Raw genomic sequence first — 21,213 nt, forward strand, 5'->3', positions numbered from 1 at the left:
AGAGGGAGAGAAGTCTAGGCATGGGGAATGACCAGTGCAAACGCCCTGAGTCGGGAGATGGAGGGTCTTATTTTTTTTTTTTAGTGAGGCAATTGGGGTTAAGTGACTTGCCCAGGGTCACACAGCTAGTAAGTGTTAAGTGTCTGAGGCCGGATTTGAACTCAGGTACTCCTGACTCCAGGGCCGGTGCTCTATCCACTGTACCACCTAGCTGCCCCCGATGGCGGGTCTTATTGAAGGAGCAGAAAGGAGGCCAGGGTTGCTTGACTATGGAGCACATGGGATGGAGGAAGGTGTAAGAACAGAAAGGTAGGAGGGGCCAAATTATGAAGGGCTTTAAAAGCCAGCAGAGTTTTCTATTTGGTCCTGGAGGTAATAGGGAGGTGACAGGGCGGGACCTGGGTTTTGGCAGCTGTGGAAGATAGTGAGGAGAGATTTAAAGCAGGGAGACCCACCAGCAGCCCACTGTAGTAGACTGAGGTCTTCAGTTAAGGGGTGGATAACTGCTTGTCAATGACATTGTGAAAGGGAGTCTTGGTCAGATCTTGGTTGGACTGAATTCCTTCTGAGGTCCATTTCAACTTTGACAGTCTGACTCCTCCCAGCCCAGACATCCCCCGTTCTAAGGCCTTCCCAGCCCTGACATCCCCTGTCCCAAGGCCCTCCCAGCTCTGACATCCCTTGTTCTAAGGGCCCTCCCAGCTCTGACATTCCTTGTTCTGAGGTTTCTCCACCTCTATCATTCTCTATTCTAAAGGCCCTTGGATCTCTCACACTCTGTTGTCTGTATCCTAAATCAGATCCCTTTAGGAGACGATATTCTATATCCTATGTTCTAAGGTTCATAATTATGTCTTCTAGAGACCTAGAGAGATGCTCAGACATCCAAGGTCGGGGGAACTTCATTCTCCTAGCCATTCCTCCCTAGTTTTGTCTGTTGTTTTCTCTGACCCACAGCGCAGCCTGAGATAACAGCTATCATGATGGGGTCCCTGATCTGAAGATGCCTCTGCCCCCTCCTTTCCTGGCTCTGAAGTGGAAGGGTCAGGGGGAGGGCTGGGGAACATTGGAGCCCTTGTTTGCCAGGGCGTCTCCCTGATGAGGGTGTCTGGGGGTCCCAGAGGGTGTTTGGGTGTCTTCACTTCCTCCATCTGTTTGTTCCTCTCTCTTTTTAGACACTTGATCTCCCACACTCCTCTGGGTCTTGTCCCTCCCCTCCCACCATGGAAACACTGAGTCAAGCCCAGAATGGGTGCTTTTTCCCGTCTTTGCTCTGGCTCCCAGGGTCCCCTCATTCTTAGCCACTGTCCTGGGGACAAGCTCCTCTTCCTCTGTCCTTTCTTCTCCCCCCCCCCAACTCCGGCTTTCCTCGGGACCCCTGACTGAGGGACTCTGCTCTCCAGCAAAAAGAACAAATTCTTCCAGCTGGGAGGACAGCAGCCCTCCTCCCCTCACCCCCAATTGCTCGTGTGTGTGTGTGTGTGTGTGTGTGTGTGTGTGTGTGTGTGTGTGTGGCCCCTGGCGGAGCTCAGCCCTCAGTCCCTCCCTCCCTCAGTCCCTCCCATCCCTTTGCCCCTTCCCCTCCCCCAGCCCTGCCTGTCCCCACTTGAAACTCTAATGAAAGCAAGCTGGTGGGGCTGGCCTCTCTCAGTCGGTGAGCTCGAGGCTGGCTGGCTGGAGCAGGGGGGGCGGGCAGGAGGGCAGTGGGGCAGGGGCCTGGCACCGGCGCCCTCCTCAGCGGACTCCAGAGGGCTCCCTCATCTGAGCCTCCATCCAGGCGTCCTGAAGCCTCCCTTTGCAGCTCCTCTGGTGAGTCTGGGCTTCCCAGGGTGGAGTGGAAGAGGAGACCTGGGGTCTCCTGTGCTCCCTGAGGCTCCGCTGGGGGTGGGGGGCTGGAGGCTGACTTCTTCTGCTCCCTGTGCCCACACTGTCCTGTCTCCCTGTCTCCTCACCTCCTTTCCATCAGCCTGGGTCATCCAGCTGGGGTTCGACCCGTCCTAGAACTAGCTACTGAACTTGGACCAGCCTTGACCCACTTACACCCTTCCCCCCGGGGAGCCTCAGTTCTGAGAGAGCTGGGATAGGTAAGCAGGGCCAGGTGTCTCCAGCCGTGTCTGCCTGGATCTCGGCTGGGCAGAGGGTGTCCGGTGTCCGCCTGCACATGTGTGTCTGGGGAGCTGGGCTAAGTGTGGGAGAGGTGGGTGACTGTTAGGATTGTATGTGTGTTTGTGGGGTATGTGTATATGTGTGTATGTTTGTGGGGTGCATGTGTCTTTGTGCGTATGTTTGTGGGGTGTATGTGTATGTGTGTTTGTGGGGTGCGTGTGTCTTTGTGTGTGTTTGTGGGGTGCGTGTGTCTTTGTGTGTGTGTTTGTGGGGTGTATGTATATATGTGTGTTTGTGGGGTATGTGTATGTGTGTGTGTTTGTGGGGTGCGTGTGTCTTTGTGTGTGTGTATTGGGTGTTGGGATTCACAGTAGTGCCTTGGGGTGTCTCTCCAAAAGGGTATCAGGTCAGTGTGCATTCAGGGGACAGGACACTTGGCTTTTCACTCACTGCTCCCTACAGTCTCAGGCTTTTGTCTCTTCTCCTTCCTTCCATTCCCCCGAGTTTGTGTGAATGTTTCTGTGTGTGACCTATCTGTGTGTGTGTGTGTGTGTGTGTGTGTATCACTGTGTATCAGTGTGTACATGTGTGTGTGTCTTCTCTGGGGCTGTCTGGGAATCCATATGGATCAATGTGTGTCTGTGTGGGGGTCGCTGGGGGTCAGTGTGTCTCTGTCTGGGTATGTGTGTGTCTGCCGCGTGTACCCACTATGTCAAGCATGTTATTTGTGTGGCTGTATACGTGTGTGAGTGAGGGTATATCTTTGTGCCCTGGTGCATAGGTGCCAAGGGCATCCACAGTGGTGGTGCTGCCTTGGGGCTTTGGGGGCATTGGGAAACAAGACTCTGTTGCTCAGATAGTTGGGCTATGGCTGTTTGCCTGGTGAGACACTGGGACTAGTTAGCTTAGTTTTCTCCCTCCTTCCTATCTCCTCTCCACTGGCAATGGGTGTGGGGAGGTTTTTGGGGGGGGGGCGGGGTTGGATCCCAGAGCCCTGGGCTAGAGGGGCCAGAGGAAAAGGTCAGAAGGCCTCAGAGGGCAGGGGAGCTGGGAGGGCTTTGCAGCCCGCAGACTCAGTCCCGCCATAGACTGGTTCTTTGCTTTTTCCTTTAATTGAGACCAGGTTTTCTGTGTGTGGGCCCCCTTCCTTGTCTCCTGCTCCCTGTGCCTCCACCCGCCTGCTCAGTGGCCTAAAGGAACCCCTCTGCAGCTTGACTCTCAGACTAGGAGAGGACTCTGCTCTCCAGGGTACCAGAGGACCTACTTGGGTCTCTCCTGGGAGGGGAGGGGGCACATTTGCATAATCTGCATACCAGTAATTTATTCATTCAACAAGCATTTATTAAATATGTAAATGTTGTTTTTGTTAGATTAGCCAGGTTCTGTACTGGGCAAAGGCCCTGTCCTTCAAAAGCTCATTGCTCAGTGTAGGGGGTGCACACAGAAAATATACAAAGCAATTGTGGGGGGGGGTGGTGGTACTAAAATGGAGAAAAATCAAAAAAGGTCTTTTATGGGAGGTGTTTCCTGAGCTAAACTATGAAGAAAGCTAGGGAGTGATTCCAAGAGGCCTTGGCCCTCAAGGGAGTGCATTCCTGGCCTGAGAGACAGTCTAGGCAAAGGTTTGGAAGTGGGAGATGGGATATAGAGAGAACAGTAAGTGGACCATGTTTGGAAGCTTGAGGGAAAGTAGTGAAAAATCAGCCTGGAAAGGTGAGCCAGAGCCAGACTGCAAAGAACTTTAAGTACCAGACTGGGGGCGGTTTGTGTGGGAGAAGCAATAGTGAGCCAGTTTCTTGAGCCAAAGAGTGAGGGTCCGAAATGTGCCGCAGGAATATCTATTTGGCAGTTGCACTGAAGAGAGAGGGGAGATAAACACACTGAGGCAAAAAAAAAAGAGGGGGGGCAGCTAGGTGGTACAGTTAGAGCACTGGTCCTGGATTCAGGAGGACCTGAGTTCAAATCCGGCCTCAGACACTTGACACTTACTAGCTGAGTGACCCTGGGCGAGTCACTTTACCCCCATTGCCCAGCAAAAAAAAAAAGAAAGAAAGAAAGAAAAGAAAAAGAAAACCACTGAGGCTGATTCTGAGAAGAGAGTCTAAGAACATGGAGAGCGACTAGACTGTAATGAATTTGGTCACAGTGGGATGATGGGGAAAAAAATGCTGGGCTTAGATTTTGGCTCTTTAATTTTCTGTGTGACCTTGGGTAAGTCTAGGTAAGATCTTGCTAGGTTTTGGTTCCCTCATCAAGGGGCTAAAGGGGTAGGACTAGGCACCATGTGAGCTCTCTTCTATGGTGGAAAGCTTTGGAATCTGTATGTGTCTGAGAGCTGGGGGTAGAAGCTAAGCTCCCTTTCCTCAAGAAAGGGAGGCCAAGAGCCAGATATTCCAATGGGCTAATGGGAAGCCGGCCTGCCTTCTCAGGGGAGCGGGTGTTTCTCCCTACTCCCTGTCCATAGGGCGGGGGCTGGGCTTCCCCTAAGGTTCCTGAATATGACCGAGATGGGAGCTGACCTTGGGAAAAAACCTATCCCTGCCCTGAAACTTCAAGAAGTTGGAGAAAGAGGATTGAGTTAGTTACAGTCTGATCTCTGCTCTCAGGGAACCACCGGAATTTTAGGCTGGGAAGTACCACAGAAGGGTGTCTGGCTCCACGGCTCCTTTCGAATTGGGAGAAACCGAGGCCACAGGACGAAAAGTGACTTGTCCAAGGTCACACAGGAGGTAGGAGCAAGGACTATGATGTTGGAAAGTTTTATAAGATGGTTGTTTAGGGGTGAACAAAGCTTGGGACTGGGGGATAGGGGCATGTGGAGCCTCAGCTGAGAGATCAGAGAAGGGCTACTTCTTCCGTTTTTCCTCCTTACCTCTCTTACCTCAGCACACCATTCCCTCAAGTCACTGTGGAAGTGACCCTTGACCTACTGTCTGGGATAAGAGCCTCCTGTTTAAAGAATCACAGGACCATCAGAGCTGGAGGGGCCTTAGAACAGGGGACAGCAGAGCTGGGAGGGGTCTTAGAACAGGGGATGTCAGAGCTGGGATGGTCTTGGAACAGGGAATGGCAGAGCCTCCCCTCCACTCTTTTTTTTTTTTTTAGTGAGGCAACTGGGGTTAAGTGACTTGCCCAGGGTCACACAGCTAGTAAGTGTTAAGTATCTGAGGCTGGATTTGAACTCAGGTCCTCCTGACTCCAGGGCCAGTGCTCTATCCATTGTGCCACCTACCTGCCCCCCTCCCCTCCACTCTTGATCCTCAGCCTGTCCAGACTCCCTCCCTGTTTCAGGAGAACCCCTCAGAGTTCTTCAAGCCCTCTTTGCCAGGGGCTCCCTTGGTTATAGAACAAAGCATCTTCTTTCTTTGCTCAGGATAATTTGGCAGCCGGTGAGAACCAAGGTCCTTTTACTACAGACATGAACAATTTTCAACTTGCTTATGAAAATGTCCCTGTCTCCTGAGGAGGGGACTCCCTGGTTGGCTGTTGATGGTGGGCTCTGTGCCTGTGAGTGTTTGTATGTGCATGTACATTTGCATAAGGATATAGTGATAGCAATGACGAGAAACTGGACAAGAGCGGGGACCTATGAGCAAGAGAACTCTCTGTCTGGTTCAAAGGACACAGTATCAGGATCATAGACTCATTGAAGGCCACTCTTCGAATCATGGGATCATAGGCTTAGCACTTAGAAATCATTGAGCCCAAATTCCTCATTTTACAATTGAGGAAACTGAGGCCCAGAATCGTTTGCTTAAGGCTACAGAAAGTAAAACCTCAGAACTCTTTCCACTGTACCACACGACCCCTCATAGAATCACAGAATCCACAAAGCATGGGATTTCTGAAGAACAGACTCTTAGAACCAAAGATTCTGAGACTCATGTAAACATCACTTAAGAGTATCTTAGAATCACACAATGGATCCAAGAATCTTAGAATCCCACAGTCAATGAATCCAAGAATCCTAGAATCACAGAATCTTGAAATCTTAGAAATCATACAGTCTTCCAATTAGAAAATAGAACCCGGGGCAGCTAGGTGGCACAGTGGCTAAAGCACCAGCTCTGGATTCAGGAGGACCTGAGTTCAAATCCAGCCTCAGACGCTTGACACTTACTAGCTGTGTGACCCTGGCCAAGTCACTTAACCCCAATTGCCTCACCAAAAAAAAAGAAAAACAGAAAATAGCACCACCAACTTTTGTTATTTTGGAATCATCCAATTGCATAATTAGCGAATATTAGAACCAAGACCATACACTTGCTTACTTAGAGAGTATTTGAACCATAGCTTGTTACAATCAAAGAAATCTGGAGCCTTGGAATGATCCAATCAACAAGTAAGAAAATCTCATTCAGTTGTGTCCGACTTTTCATGATCTCATTTGGGGTTTTCTGGCAAAGACACTGGAGTAATTTGTCATTTCCTTCTCTGACCCATTTTATGGAGGAAGAAACTGAGGCAAACAGGATGAAGTGACTTGCCCAGGCTCACATAGCTAATAAGTGTCTGAGGCCAGATTTGAACTCAGGTTTTCCTAACTCCAGGCCCAGTGCTCTATCCGCTGAGCCATAGTGTTGTCCAGGTTTCTGTGATTCAGAAACCTGGAAATCATAGACTCTTGGAATTCTGGAATCTTGGGATCTCAGAGGCTAGTCCATCCTTATAATACAGGAGAGCCCCTCCACCTCCCACCCAATACCATAAAACGGGTGTCTTCCCTCTCACCTTGGGCCCCAGGCAGACCAGGCTCTTGGATCCCCCTGTCACAATTTCCATCCCAAAGCTGGGCTGTCAGGAATTTATTAATCAGCCTGGCCAATCTGCACCAGATGGGGTCTTGGCATCTGGGGGTTCATGCCGAGAGCAGCCTAGCTGGTCGGCTGTGTGGGCGGGAGCTAGAGGAGCCAGGTCATCTGGTTCTCATCTACTCGGAGGCTGCGTCATTTGGGGGTGGAGGGATGGGGATGGGGGGGGCGGACATTCTCCAATAACCCTGGAGCAGAAGAGCTGTTCGGCTCTTTTGTCTCCAAGAGAATCTTTTTTGGAAGGGAGACCCGGGAGAGAGAAGAATGGAATTAAGATCCTACAGGAGATGACTGAGGTTGGGCAAGGACAGAGACAGGGCCCAGCATCCTCACCCCACACACAAGCATCTCACCCCAGCAGGGCTTCGGGGCTGTGGGGTGTGGGACTGGCTTGGCCAAGGTTTCAGTTCCTGGGGAAGGAGGTGGAGCTCCAGTAGGGGGGGGCGCTGTTTAAAAATAGAATTTGCTTTGAGTCTCTTGGAAGAGATTAAAAACAGAAAACTCTGACATGTCAGTCTTTCAGTCAATCGGATCAGACTGAACAGTCATTATATGACTCCTTACCTCTCTTACCTCAGCAGTAGAAGTAGAAAACACTGTCTTGGCCTCGGGGAGCTTACAGTCTAGTTGGATAAATGAGACATATTCCCAGAGAGCTATTAGTAAACAGAACAGGACAGAGAATGGATAAGAGTTGAATTGGGTGGTGCACAGAGGGAGAGCAGTGGTGGTCAGAGAAGGGGGATGGCTGTGGGCTGGGGTAGTCAGGGAGTTCTTCCTGGAGGGAAGGGGCGGTGTTCAGACACTGGAGCCACTTTTCAAGTATCTAGCTGGGCAGACAGAACTGGGGCGGGGTGCATTTCAAAGGGAGGATGCCCCAGGACGTATGTGTTCAGGTGAGAGAGTGGGGAGAGGACATCCTCTGGTGATGTTGGACAGTGGCTGGGTGCAGACTGGGAGTCAGACTGGGGTTTCAATCCCAGTTCTGCCACTTAATAGGTGTGCCTCAGTCTCCATCCTTATAATTAGAGGGGTAGGAATGGACTAGAAGATCTCTAAGATTCCTTCCAGCTCAGATATTCTGTGATCCATCCAAGCCAAGGGTTCTTAACCTGAGGTCCGTGAACTAATTGTTGTTTTTTAAAAAATATTTTTATAACAGTAATTTAATATAAATGGTTTCCATTGCAATCCTATGGGTTTTAGTTTATATATTGATATTATTCTGAAAAGTGGTCCATAGGCTTCAGCAAATCCTGCCAAAGAGGTCCATGACTCAGAAAAGGTTTGGGGAACCCCCTGCTCCAGGCTCTGACATTTTATAATCCAAGGCCCCTCCCAGCTCTGACATCCCCTGTTCTAAGGCCCTCCCAGCTCTGACATCCCCTGTTCTAAGGCCCCTTCCAGCTCTGACATTTCCTGTTCTAAGGCCCTTCCAGGTCCAACAGTGTCTATTCTAAGTTTCTTCCCACTCTGCTCATTACGTTGAGGTCTGCTGGGCTTGGCTTGCTCATGCTGAGACCCAGTTTGCTGAATAGCCTCTGGTACCCAGCTATTCAGGAGGCCTGTGGTTGTTGGGGGAGGATCCAGAGAGCCTGGGGGTGGGGAGGGAGCTCTCCATAACTGAAGAGCTATCTCCCTCCCAAAGGGCTGACTGTGCCTTTCGAAGCTTTGGGTTGTGGTCAGATTCCAGGGTGTGGGTATGGCTCTGTCTGGCAACCCCTTGGAGCCAGGCCTGCTAAGAGGACAGTACTCTGCCTCTGGTGGGCAGGCCAACTGGAGCCAGAGAAAGCTGCCCCTTTGAGCTGCCCTCCTTCTTCTCCCACCATTGTTCCTCTCCGGGGCCCAGTGGACAGGGAGAGACTCCTCTCTGTGAAGAGCACAGGGGCCATGTTAAAGCATGTTTATTGATCTCATCTGACTGTCTGGAGCCGTTAGCTATTCCTATTTCACACACAAGGAAACTGAGTCCCTGCTAGGGCAGCGATTTGCCCACAGTCACCCAATGAATTAGGGAGAGATCTGGGACAAGAATCCAGGCCCCAGTGCCTCTCATTCTGTCCTCCTCCTTCTGCCCTCTCTGCTTCCTGAAAGGCTGACAACCCACTGGGGACTTATTCCCAGCAGGACCTGGGGACAGGTCCCCCTCAAATACAGAAGCCACCACCTACCTCACCCTATTCCAGAGCATTTCAGACATGACTGAATTTGTAAACTCTTTTTACACATGATGATTCCATGTACGTCCTCATTATCCATCCATCCACCCACCCTTCCATCCATCCATCCATCCATCCATCCATCCATCCATCCATCCATCCATCCATCCATCCATCCATCCATCCATCCATCCATCCTTCCATCTACCCATCCATCCTTCCATCCATTCATCCATCCACCCCCTGGATTCCAGGCTCTGTACTAGGGGGTCTGGAGACAGCTGATAAAACAGTTCTTGCCCTTGGGAGCTTACATCACATAAAGTGAAGATCAGAGCCTTAGGACAGGTGGCAGCCTCCTAGCGAAGCTCTGAGACCCATTGCTAGATAGCTGGTCATGGAGGCCAGACTTCTTATTTTACAAATAAGGAAACTGAGGCTCAGGGAGCTAATAATTGGCCCAGAGCTAGTAAGTACCTGAGTCAGGTTTTAGACCCAGGTCTTCTTGCCTCTAGATCTGTTTTGGTTTTTTTTAAAATCATTTTGTCTAACTCTTTATGACCCCTTTTGGAGTTTTCTTGGCAAAAAGACTGGAATGCTTGGCCATTTCCTTCTCCAGTTTATTATTGTACAGATGAAGAAACTGAGGCAAACAGTTTTAAGTGACTTGCCCAGGGTCACACAACTAGGTCTTCCTTAATCCGAAGCTAGTTTGTGAACTCATGTCTTCCTAACTCTAGGCCCGGTGCTCTGTCCCCTGCACTACCTCTGATAAAATGCTTTCTTTCAGGGGTTGATAGGGAGGTGTCCACCCACCCAGAAGGAATCTATTCTTTTCTCCTCTTCCCAGAGAAGACTGGATTTGCCATCTGGAGACCTGAATTATAATAAGAGCTAGAATTTATAAAGTCTTTGAAGGTTTGTAAAGTGCTTTACAAATACGATCTCATTTAAGGGTAGGTGCTCTCATTATCCCCATTTGACCAATGAGGCAGAGAGAGGCCAAGGTCACACAGTCAGTAAATGTCTAAGGCTGGATTTGAACTTAGGTCTTCCTGACTTGAGGTCCAGTGCTCTATCAACCATGCCACCTAGTGGCCTCTGATTCCCTCTTCTGCCCCTTAGGAGTCACATAGTCTTAGGATCACGTAATCAGGGAATACAATTAATGAATTAATTCTCTGACACTCCCAAGTTGTGTGAGCTTGGACCTGTCCTTTGGACACGGGGAGCCTTGATTTCTTCCTATGTCAGAGGAGGGATCATAGGGTCCCCAGTTTAGAGCTAGAAGTGATTTTCTTATTGTGCATGCAGGTCTAACCATGTCACCTCTCAACTCAATAAATGTCAGTGACTCCCTATTACCTCTAAGATCAAATATAAATGCCTCTGCTTGGCATCAAGAGCCCTTTACAGCCTTATTACCTTATGCCTTACTGCCCTCCACATACTCCGCGCTGTTCCTCACTCACGACACTCCATTTCCCATCACCTTGTCTTTGTACTGGCTATACTCTCTGCCTGGAATGCCGGGTCCCCTCACCACAGCCTCTTACTTGCTCCGGCTTTCTTCGAGACTCAGCTCAAATCCCACTTTCTGTAGGAGGTCCAACCAGGCTAGTGGCTTCCCTCTGAGAATGCCCTCCATACTTTGTATCTTTTTTGCACGTAGTTATTTACATATTGTCTTCACCATTAGATTGTGGGCTCCTTGGGGGCAGGGACTGTTTTTGCCTCTGTATCCACAGAACTTAGGATAATACCTAGCACATAGTAGGCACTTAATAAATGTTTATTGAGTTGAATTAAAGGGACTCAGCCAGGGTCACACAGTTAGAAAATAGCAATGACAGGGGCAACTAAGTGGCACAGTGGATAGAGCACTGGCCTTGGATTCAGGAGGACCTGAGTTCAAATCCAGCCTCAGACACTTAACAATTACTAGCTGTGTGACCCTAGGCAAGTCACTTAATCCCAATTGCCTCACCAAAAAAAAAGAAAAGAAAATAGCAATGACAGGATTTGAACTCGGATCCTTTTAAACTCTAAACCTAGATTCCACACCCTTCTGTCTTCTGGGTGATTTAAAAAATTCTTTTCTTTGTATCCCAGGGCCATGATGCATCTGAATTAAATGAAATGGAATGTATTCTATGACTCTAGCCATGCCTGGTCCAACACCTTCTCTTACTTTTCTGCAGATCTCGGTCACCAGGCCTGGTGAGAAAATGGCTGCCTTGGCAACCATTCTGTTGCTCCTGGCCCTCCTGAGGGCCGCCCCCAACAGTGCCCACTCAGTGCTGGTGCAGGCTGCCTTCCTGGAGGACAATGGGGGCAGTGGAGAGATGGAGGGCTCTTCAGCTTCCTCCCCCAGCCTCTCCCCACCCCGGACCCCTGCCCTCAGCCCTACCTCGCTGGGGCCTCAACCCACGCCTTTGGCAGATCCCTCGCCCCCAACCAACTTCCTGGATGGGATCGTGGACTTCTTCCGGGAGTACATGCTGCTCATCTCCGTGGTGGGGTCCCTGGTCTTCGTGCTCCTGTTCATCATCTGCGCTGCTGTCATTGTACGGCAGAAGCACAAGGCCTCTGCCTATTACCCATCCTCCTTCCCCAAGAAGAAGTACGTGGATCAGAGCGATAGGGCCGGAGGCACCCGGGCCTTCAGCGAGCTTCCCGACAAGGCCCCTGACGCCCACCCAGATGACGCAGCCGTGGACTCCTCTCGCCAGCTCCAGGCTGACATTCTGGCCGCTACCCAGAATCTTAAGTCTCCGACCAAGGCGCCCCTGGCCAATGGAGATGGAGTCAAAATAGAGGAGGAGGGAAGGAAGAAGGATGAGGACAAGGAGGCTGAGAAGGGTCAGGGTAGCCCCAAAGAGAAAGTGGAGGCTCCCTCTGGGGAGGCTGCAGAGCCGAGTTGTCCATCAGGGTCTGAGACCAGAGCAGAGGAGCCACTGGTGATTGGGACAGACCATGCTGAGCGGGAGGGCTCTCCCTCATTACTGCAAGAAGCTAGGGAGTCCACTGGTCTCCCCATCCCCGAGGGACCTTGTGCCTGTAGCAGTCTCTCTCCAGAGGTCGACCAAGCCAACTGCCTTCAGTGAACGGGGGCCACTCACTCTTCCAGACTGAAGCACGGCTCTGCCAACCAGAGACCCACGCATTCTCCCCTGGCCAGCGAGACCCAGGCAGAAGGGTTGGATCTGTGAGTCTGCCTAGGGCTGGTCGGACATGGACACGTCCCCTGTGCTCTCAGCTGGCCTGGCTACATCGGACTGTTCCCCTAGAACCTCCAAACATCCAACCCAAACTGTCCAGGTCTGTCTGGCTGGGGGCCCAGCTCTCTCCACTCCACTTCCAACCAAGCAGCCCCTAGAAATCTCAGGCCTTTTTCTCCTCTGGCTTCCTCCAAACACCCACCCAGAGCCAGATGCGCTGAGTCAAAGCCTCCTGATGATATAAAGGCCCAAGCTCTTTTCTAAAGACTCTGTCTACTTTAGCTAAACCCGTAGGTAGCTCACTGCCAGCTTTGATCGCTTAACTTGAGGGTTATATCTTCCTGCCGGGAACAATGCATAAGAAATAGAGAATAAGATAATGATTTTCTGGGGCTCCGTTCTCTGTTCTTCCTCCAAATACCACCCAAGCAGCCCCTGGCACTGCCATAGGGGGCTAGCGACTCATGAACTAAGGGGCATTCTGATGCTTTCCTGAATGGAGGGGGGCCGGGAGGAGGAGAGGATACGTAGCCTTCTTGCTGTGGGAAAGGTCTTGGTTAGGGATTCCTTCATTATCCCACAAAGGGTTTCCTGAAGCCCTTTAGGGCTCCAGCCTGGAGGAAGCAGGAGCAGACCCTGAGCTTGGAGGACAGCCAGAGAGAGGAGAGAGATGTGGGTCCCTGGCTCAGGGAACCACCTGAGGGAGGGCCTGGGGGCAGCTGGAACTGGGTACCCAGACTCAAGCCCTGGAATGGGCTTTAGTGACCTTTCCCTCTCTCCCCCTCTCCCCACAAAGATATGACTGGCCTGGCAATTTTAAGGGTGCCGTATGACCTGACGGGGAACATCGCCTCCGTTTAAACTAGAGAAGGCTGGATGAAGGGTCTCTTTCCCCCTTTTGCAATCAATCCCATTCTGACCCATGGGTTTTGAGAGTCAGGGGCAGCATGGAGCACTGAATTCCCCCCACCCAACCATTAGAGCTTCCCTGCTGATGTCCTTGGTGTCTCTTGGATTGGGGGCAGATAGGTGGATGGCCTGCTTTGCGGATGGGGAGCAAGAACCCACCTATACCAGCATCCTCTCAGTCCCCATCCCTGGGGGACTGGGAAGGACAAGATGGAGTACGCTACTCCACCCAGAAACAATAATGATGATAAATTCTAATAAAACTTTGGTCTGGTGTGATCCACCTTGTGAGACTGCTTTTCTTTGGACTCTTGGTTATCAAAAGCCTAGACGGGTAGAAGGAAAGGGTAGAGGGTGTTAGCCTGGAAGGGAGGGAGGGAAGGAGAGGAGAAGCGAGGAGAAGTGAGAAGGCCTCCTCAGATAGTACTTGGTCATAGAGTTTTGGGGAATGGGGCCAAAGGGAGAAAACTTAAGTCCCAAGAAGGAAAACTTAAGGTTGGTTGATGGAAAAATTTCTCAAGATTTAGGGTTACCCAAGTGGACTAGGTTACTTTGGGAGATAGAATCCTTGTTTGAGAGCTAGAAGGACCCTCAGAAGTCATCTAACTTCTCCATTTTACAGATGACTAAACATACTCAGAGTAGTTAGGTGACTTGGCTAGGGTCACTAGGTTATAAGAGGGAGAGCTAAGATTCAAACCCAGATCCAACATTTCCAAATCCAGTGTTTTTTCATGATATCCAGCAAAGGGAGGGTGCCCTCCCTCAACCACTCAGACCCCACCCTCTGCAGGGCCTGGCTTAGGAGCCCCCAGACCCTCCCAGGTAAGCCTGCTGCCCTCCGGGTGATTCTCTCTGCCTCCAGCTTTTCCCTTCCATTGGGGATCCCTGGAGAACCACAGAAGAAGTCCAGATATGTTGGGGATGTCACAGAACATGTAAAGAGCCTTGTAGCAATCTGGCATGGGACACTGGAGGAAAAGGAGGGGAAAGCAACTCTCTCTGAGGTCATGTGACTCCCTCGGACCTTAGGTCTGGCCAGAACAGGCCAGCCGGACACAGTGTCCTCTGTCTGGCACAGTGGGATTCCCCCCACTGCCTCTACTCTGCAGGAAAGTGAGGCAGCCTCTTGATCATGCCTAACTTCCTGGAGAAGTTGGAGAGACTGACCAGATCTCAAACATGGGGCTGTCTGAGATGAGCAGTTTTCTAGGCTCGGTGGCATCCAGGGGACAGTCCCCAGCTGTTGTTGGGCAAAACTCTCCCCTTATTCCTTACCAGAAGATGTGAGTTTTCTCATCTAAACCCGGGTTTCCCCCTGTTGTCTGGCTTTCCCCATCAACATGCAACAGAGGGGAGGAAGACAGATGTGGGCTCTGCCCAGCCCTGGGCCCTCAGAGGGGTTTTGTGTTACTTGCATAAAGCACGGCAAGGCCAAAGACACCTGGGAAGGAAAGGGGGGGCCAGGAAACGAGAGTCTTCTTTGTCTCTCTCTTCATTGGGAGGAGGGAATTAGCTTGCTCTACTTGGCCCCTGAGAGCAGAGCAAGAGGCAAAGAATGTAAGCTGCAGGGAGGGGTCTCCTGCTGGTCCCTTTCAGGGTGGGGGGAGGTGTGAGGATAATGGGGTGGCAGGGAGTCACATTAGCTGGTGACTGGATCCTGTCCCATCTAGTCTGGTTCTGGTAGACATTTAGACTATCAGGGGCACCATGCAATAACCCATCCCCGTCCCTTTACAGATTGACCGGAGGTCACACAGCTGGGAGGGACCTCAAAGACCGCAGGACCATAGTAACAGCGGCGGGGGGAGGGGGGGGTGTCCTGGCCAATGAGGGTTCAGTCCTTTATCCACCATTCTCGGTAAACCTGTTTTCAGATGTGTGGTAGAGGGACCAGGGCTCTTTCCGTCCCAAGTCCAGAGTATGTGTAAATGCTCTATAATTGTTTTTTACTACATAGTGACCGGAAGTCTTTTTTTTTTTTTAAGTGAGGCAATTGGGGTTAAGTGACTTGCCCAGGGTCACAAAGCTAGTAAGTGTCAAGTGTCTGAGGCTGGATTTGAACTCAGGTACTCCTGAATCCAGGGCCGGTGCTTTATCCACTGCGCCACCTAGCTGCCCCAGTGACCGGAAGTCTTTTAATTGGTGCCTTTTGATTTTCATTGTGCATCCAAATTTTAATTTTTATTAATTTTAATTAAGCCTTTTAATTGTGCATCCAAAAGGCACAAAAAGATTAAATTTCTCTCCCTTCCTTATTTGCTTTTGTGGGGGAGAGAAAGAACTCAGTGACTCACAGGCCAAATGTCTCCCTGGCTGCCCCATGGCCATGAGTGCTCAGCACTGCCCTGCTTTGTCAGAGTTGTGCTTATTCTAAGCAGATTTTGGGTGATTGAGTATTAGAGATATCGGGAAGCAGGAGATGACCTTCTGAGCCCTAAAGGGTCAGAGAAGCAATCGCAGGACTGGCAGCTAGAATCCACAGCAGAGTCTGCCAGCAGCTACAGACAGCCCCGAGGGTATTCTTCTGGACCCAGAGCAACCGAGATGTCCTACAAGCAAGGGAATGCCTTGTCCATTGGGTGCCCCATTCAGAAGGGAATTTAGTTAGGATACTGTTGGGCTTGGGACCACCCTCTGAGGTAGTTTGGATCTTGCTATACCTTCTCAGTCAATAGCCCTTTGTAAAAGCTAATGGATATTAATCAGTTAATTGATTTTTTTTTTTTTTGGTGAGGCAATGAGGGTTAAGTGACTTGCCCAGGGTCACACAGCTAGAAAGTGTCAAGTGTCTGAGGCTGGATTTGAACTCAGGTCCTCCTGAATCCAGCGCTGGTACTTTATCCACTGCACCACCTAGCTGCCCCCCTCAGTTAATTGATATTGAAGAAAGGTCAACTGGTTCGATGGATATTGGGGTCGGGGGTGGTTAATTGGCTATTGATGCCGGGAAGAACACACTAAAGGAGGCTTGCGACCATCACAACTAGAAAACTTTTCAGTGTTCTAGGGGCGATCCCAAGGGGATTAGAGACAGTGGCCCCACTCTGGGGAGCCAACCTGAGAGTGGGTTGGGGAGAATAAACCCAGCTTTTATCTGTGCTGCTGTAGGACCAGAGATCTGGAGCTGAAAGGGACTGCTTCGGAGCATCTAGTCCACCAAACTCTTCATTTTATAGATGAAACCAAGGTAAGTGATTTGCCCAGGGTCACACAGATGCCAAGTACAGTGAAGTAGGATTTGAATTCAGGTCTTCCTGACTCCAAGTCCAGGGTCTTCAAGTCTGACTCTCCCTTTTACAGATGAGGCAACTGAGTCCCAAAGAAGTGAAGTGATTTGCCTATGTGGTCACGGGGCCCCGACCTACTAGTGTGAGTTGGAGACAGGGAGGTGGTCTTAGACAAAGTGACAGGCTACGAGGTAAAGATTCAGAAGGGGCTTTGGAGCTCAGCGGCCTTGCTTCTTTCAAGGCTCAACTCAGAAAGCCTTTCCCATCCCTCCCAGTCGTCAGTTTTCCATTCTCTGACTCAAGTGCATTTATTCATTGACCCAGGTAAATGTATTCTCCATCCTCCATCCTCCATCCTCCATCCTCCTGCTCTATGTAAAGACTGATTTTTTGCTTCTATATTCCCAAGGCGTTAATAAATGTCTGTTCAATTGAATATCTTCATTTTACAGATAGGGAAACTGAGGCCCAGAGAGGTTAAAGCAAGTTGCCCAGCTCAGTAAGTTGGCTTGGGATGAGAATGCCGTTCCCTTCTCTTCCCCCTACTCGGCACTGCCTCTGTGTAGGGGTCACTACCTTTGTTCCCCACAAGAAATGGTCAGAGAAATCCCTTCTCTCCCCAGCTGAGGGAGGGGGTAGAGGAGCTTGGAAGAAGAGGAGAGGTGGGCCTAGGAGACCATTGTTAGGCTCATCGGGGTCCTTGCCAATGGCCAAACAGTCCCTTCACTGTCCCCCGCTTGTAAAAATGTCCTGAGATGTGCCAAATAAAACTCACATCTGCCCCCAGGAGATGGGGAGGAGGCTTGAGGGCTGAGGGCCGGGTGGAGGCTGTCGCTCTGCCAACTTTTTCCTCTGTCTCAGTGGTGGGGAAGAAAAGCCCTCGGCAGTCAATAAAACCCGGCCTGCGGAAGTGAGATACCCTGGGATGTGGGAATGAGGGGCTGGGGGACTGCAAGCCAGAAAGTTGGTCCTGCTCCCCCTCTTCCTCACCTTCCTGTTCCTTCTCCTCCCCCTCCTCCCCTTCCTTCTCCTCCCCCCATTCCTTCCCTCTAACCCCAGGCCTTCTCCAGCTCTGTCCAACAGTTTCAGGTCCATGGGATGGGACCATCTAGTCCTGCCTTCCACCCTGTGCAAGGATGTCCTCAAACTCAAATGGAAACAGGGCCATAAAACTGTTCAGGAAGATCCCTTGTAGATACATGTGGATTTAGAAAGTCACATATTAACATTAACTATATTTTATTGGATTTTAACTTATTTTGTTGAATATTTCCCAATTATGTTTTTTATTTTTTTAGTGAGGCAATTGGGGTTAAGTGACTTGCCCAGGGTCACACAGCTAGTAAGTGTTAAGTGTCTGAGGCTGGATTTGAACTCAGGTCCTCCTGAATCCAGGGCTGGTGCTCTATCCACTGTGCCACCTAGCTGCCCTTATTTATTTATTTAGTTATTAATTAATTAATTAATTTATTTATTTATTTTTATTACAATTATGTTTTAATCTGATTCTGGTCCTGATCAGGAGTGTTGCAGAAGGCATGCCCCTGTATTTGATGCTGAATACTCTCACTCACAGGCACTTCACTACTTTAAGAAATCACTTTTGGGGGGCAGCTAGGTGGCACAGTGGATAAAGCACTGGCCTTGGATTCAGGAAGACCTGAGTTCAAATCTAGCCTCAGACACTTGACACTTAACTAGCTGTGTGACCCTGGGCAAGTCACTTAACCCTCATTGCCCTGCAAAAAGAAAAAAAAAAACACAAAAAGAAACCACTTTTAAACAGTGGTAATTAACAGGGAAGCTACGTGGTACAGTGAATAGAGCCCCTGGTCTGGAGTCAGGAAGACCTGATTTCAAATCTAGACTCAATCACTTACTAGCTATGTGACCCTGGACAAGTCACTTAACCCTGTTCACCTCAGTTTCCTCATCTGTAAAATGAGCTAGAGAAGAACATGGCAAACCATACTAGGATTTTTGCCAAGAAAACCCCAAACAGGGTCACAGACAGTCAGTCATGACTGAAATGACCAAACAACAATTAATAGGGAGTACTTCCTTTTTACGAGCCCAAATAAGTAACTTACCTCATTGGTCCTTGTTCTACTCTCTGAGGCCAAGCAAAACATCTGTTCCCTCTTTCCTATAATAGTCCTTCAGATGTAGCCCCCTCCCCCATTTTCCCTCCCCAGTAGAATTAGGCTGTTTGAGGAACTTAAGAGATGTTTTTTCCCCCCATTCAGCCAATGCAAATCATATCTTCTCTGTATTCTCTGTAACCTAGGTTTTAGTCACCTCAGGGAACTGAGAAATTAAATGGCTTACCCAGGGTCGCCCAATCAGGGTGTCGCCTCTCATGGTAAGTACTTAGAAAATGCTAGTTCATGGGGGCAGCTAGGTGGCACAATGGATAAAGCACCGGCCCTGGATTCAGGAGGACCTGAGTTCAAATCTGACCTCAGACACTTGACACTTACTAGCTGTGTGACCCTGGGCAAGTCACTTAACCCTCATTGCCCTGCAAAAAAAAAAAGTTAAAAAAAGAAAATGCTGGGGCAGCTAGGTGGTGCAGTGGATAGAGCACCAGCCCTGGAGTCAGGAGGACCTGAGTTCAAATCTGGCCTCAGACACTTGACACTAGCTGTGTGACCCTGGGCAAGTCACTTAACCCTCATTGCCCCACAAAAAAAAAAAAAAAAAAGAAAGAAAAAAAGAAAATGCTAGTTCAAAGAATCAATGAGTGAGTGAATGAATGAATGAACGTCACAGAATTAGAAGTCCATACTGGAAGGGGTCTCAAAGAGGGAATGTGTCCCCATAAGTCTTTTCTTTTCCTGGATAAACATTCCCAGATCTTTTAATCCATCCTTGCGTGACACGATTGCTAGGCCCCTTCACTGATCAGGTTGCCCTGTCTCTGGACACACTTCCCCAGAAAGCCACATGGGGTTGTCCCTTAGGCTCCTGGTGAGGGATTCTGCTCCAGGTCCCTGGGGAGAGGGACATTAGCCCTGTCTGTGTTTTTCTGAGGAAGGTGAGGATAAGGTGTCATCTAACCACCTGCGGGTTTACCCTGCCTGCTTGAAAGAGTCCCATCCTGGTCACCAAATATTGCCTTGAAGAGCTAAGAACTAGCAATTCTGATGCCTCATATCAACATCTAAATCCAAATCGAGGCATAATTGGGGGAGAAGCACTGGACCCTGGCATATAAGTTTCCATGGCTATGGTGAAACAGCTCTGTGGGGGAGAGTCACAAAGACCCCAGGACACATGGTAAGTGCATGCTGGAGCCAGCTCCAATGACTTGAGAGAGCCAATTGTTAAATTTCCTGCATGAGCATTTACACCTAGGAGAATAGTAAATGCTACATACAATCAGGGCTTGATTTATTTTTTTGTTTATAATTTTCTAAATTTAATAAAGTGATGGCAAAAATGGTTGAGAATGCAGATTTAACTTAAAAAAAATGTCCCATATTCAATTTCCACCTCCCCCCAGCAGAGGGCTGGTTGTTAAACATTTACTAGGACACCCCTGTCTTTAGATCACTGCCAAAGGAGGGACTTCAGTGGGACATGGCAGTGCCATGGACTGGGGTATAGCAGTACTTGGGTCAGAAAGAGGAATTCTATATAACAGTTTCCTAGTTTAGCCTTAGAGGAAGAAGAATACTGCCTAAATCCAGTGCCCTGGGACAATGCCCCAGCTGCCTCCCCTTAGGTAGGGCTCTGTGAACAGAAGTCAACAACTGTGGAAGCCCCTGAGTCTGAGAGGCCTCTCTCAGCCATAAATTAGCCTCTCCTTTCTTCTCTTCTCTTCTCTTCCCTCCCAGCCCTGCTGCTGGGGTGGGGGTGGGGGATTTGGCCCAGCTCAGGTTGCCTTCACAAATTCCCCTGCAGCTGCTAGCTCAGTCCTCCTGGGCAGGGAGGCTTTATAGCAGCAGCTGCACCATATAAAATAAAACGACCACTAGTAAATTGGTTCCTGCCATTCCCTGCTGCCGCCACCGGATATCGGCTTCAATGCCCGGGGTCAGGGCATCCTCCCAGATTCAGCTATGGGGACCAGGCAGTGGGGACCAGGGGCCAGGCTGGGCTGGGGTTAGCTCACCTCAGTCATAATCACTTTTAGGAGAGGGCCCCAGGAGGGCAGGTCAGTGGGGTTGAACCATCCCTGGACATGGTGGGGACCGAGAGGGGGCGTGGAATGTGAAAGAGCATCATCTTTGGGGCCAGAGATCAGGCTGTGGATCCTGGCTTTGCCCACCTCTAATGTGTATCACCTGGTCAAGGGGTGGAACCCTAACTGGGACCAGGAGGGCACAGGGGATCCCTAGTGTTGATTGTCTATCTCGTGACTCCATTTGGGGTTTTCTTGGCAACAATACTGGAATACTTTGCCATTTCCTTCTCCAGTTCATTTTACAGATAAGGAAACTGAGGCAGACAGGGTGAAGTGACTTGCCCAGGATGATTTGACGAGTAGTGTCTGAGGCCAGATTTGAACTCGAAAAGATGAGTCTTCCCGATATCAAGCCCAGTGCTCTATGCAGCATGGCGCTACCTAGCTGTCCTTTGACACTCAAATATTAATATTTTCTATTACTAGATTCCTTTGGGTTACAACTCAGTGTAGGCTAAGCACCCTCTGTTCTTAGGCCCTTGGAAAAGCAAAGGCAGGAGCTTGGGGATCACACAGCGACCAGAGCTATCACCTGGTTGACTTATGGGAGAGAGGCAGGAAGTCATAGGAAAAATGAACCTTAGACCT

General features: G+C 49.9%; 1 protein-coding gene across 3 annotated transcripts; it reads left to right on the forward strand.

The window, feature by feature from the left end:
* The first annotated feature begins 1,685 nt into the window (after window positions 1-1,685).
* Window positions 1,686-13,433, forward strand: TMEM119 (transmembrane protein 119). 3 transcript variants are annotated; one of them, XM_043976789.1, is made up of 3 exons: window positions 1,686-1,809; window positions 4,713-4,835; window positions 11,278-13,433. In XM_043976789.1, the coding sequence occupies exon 3, from the start codon at window positions 11,305-11,307 to the stop codon at window positions 12,181-12,183; it is 879 nt and encodes a 292-aa protein (XP_043832724.1). In that variant the 5' UTR covers window positions 1,686-1,809; window positions 4,713-4,835; window positions 11,278-11,304; the 3' UTR covers window positions 12,184-13,433. The 3 variants fall into 3 exon arrangements, with proteins under 3 accessions (XP_043832724.1, XP_043832725.1, XP_043832723.1); XM_043976788.1 differs by lacking the exon at window positions 1,686-1,809 and adding an exon at window positions 2,100-2,197; XM_043976790.1 differs by lacking the exon at window positions 4,713-4,835 and having other exon boundaries at window positions 1,696-1,809.
* The last annotated feature ends 7,780 nt before the right edge of the window (window positions 13,434-21,213 follow it).

The sequence above is a fragment of the Dromiciops gliroides genome, chromosome 1 (genome assembly GCF_019393635.1).
Source record: "Dromiciops gliroides isolate mDroGli1 chromosome 1, mDroGli1.pri, whole genome shotgun sequence".
NCBI lineage: Eukaryota > Metazoa > Chordata > Mammalia > Microbiotheria > Microbiotheriidae > Dromiciops > Dromiciops gliroides.

Coding starts and splice junctions, on each gene's coding strand:
- TMEM119 (XM_043976788.1), top strand. CDS start 2,162: ATGTGTGTCTGGGGAGCTGGGCTAAGTGTGGGAGAG. Junction 2,198..4,712: donor CTGGGCTAAGTGTGGGAGAG/GTGGGTGACTGT, acceptor CTCTGCTCTCAG/GGAACCACCGGAATTTTAGG. Junction 4,836..11,277: donor TGTCCAAGGTCACACAGGAG/GTAGGAGCAAGG, acceptor ACTTTTCTGCAG/ATCTCGGTCACCAGGCCTGG.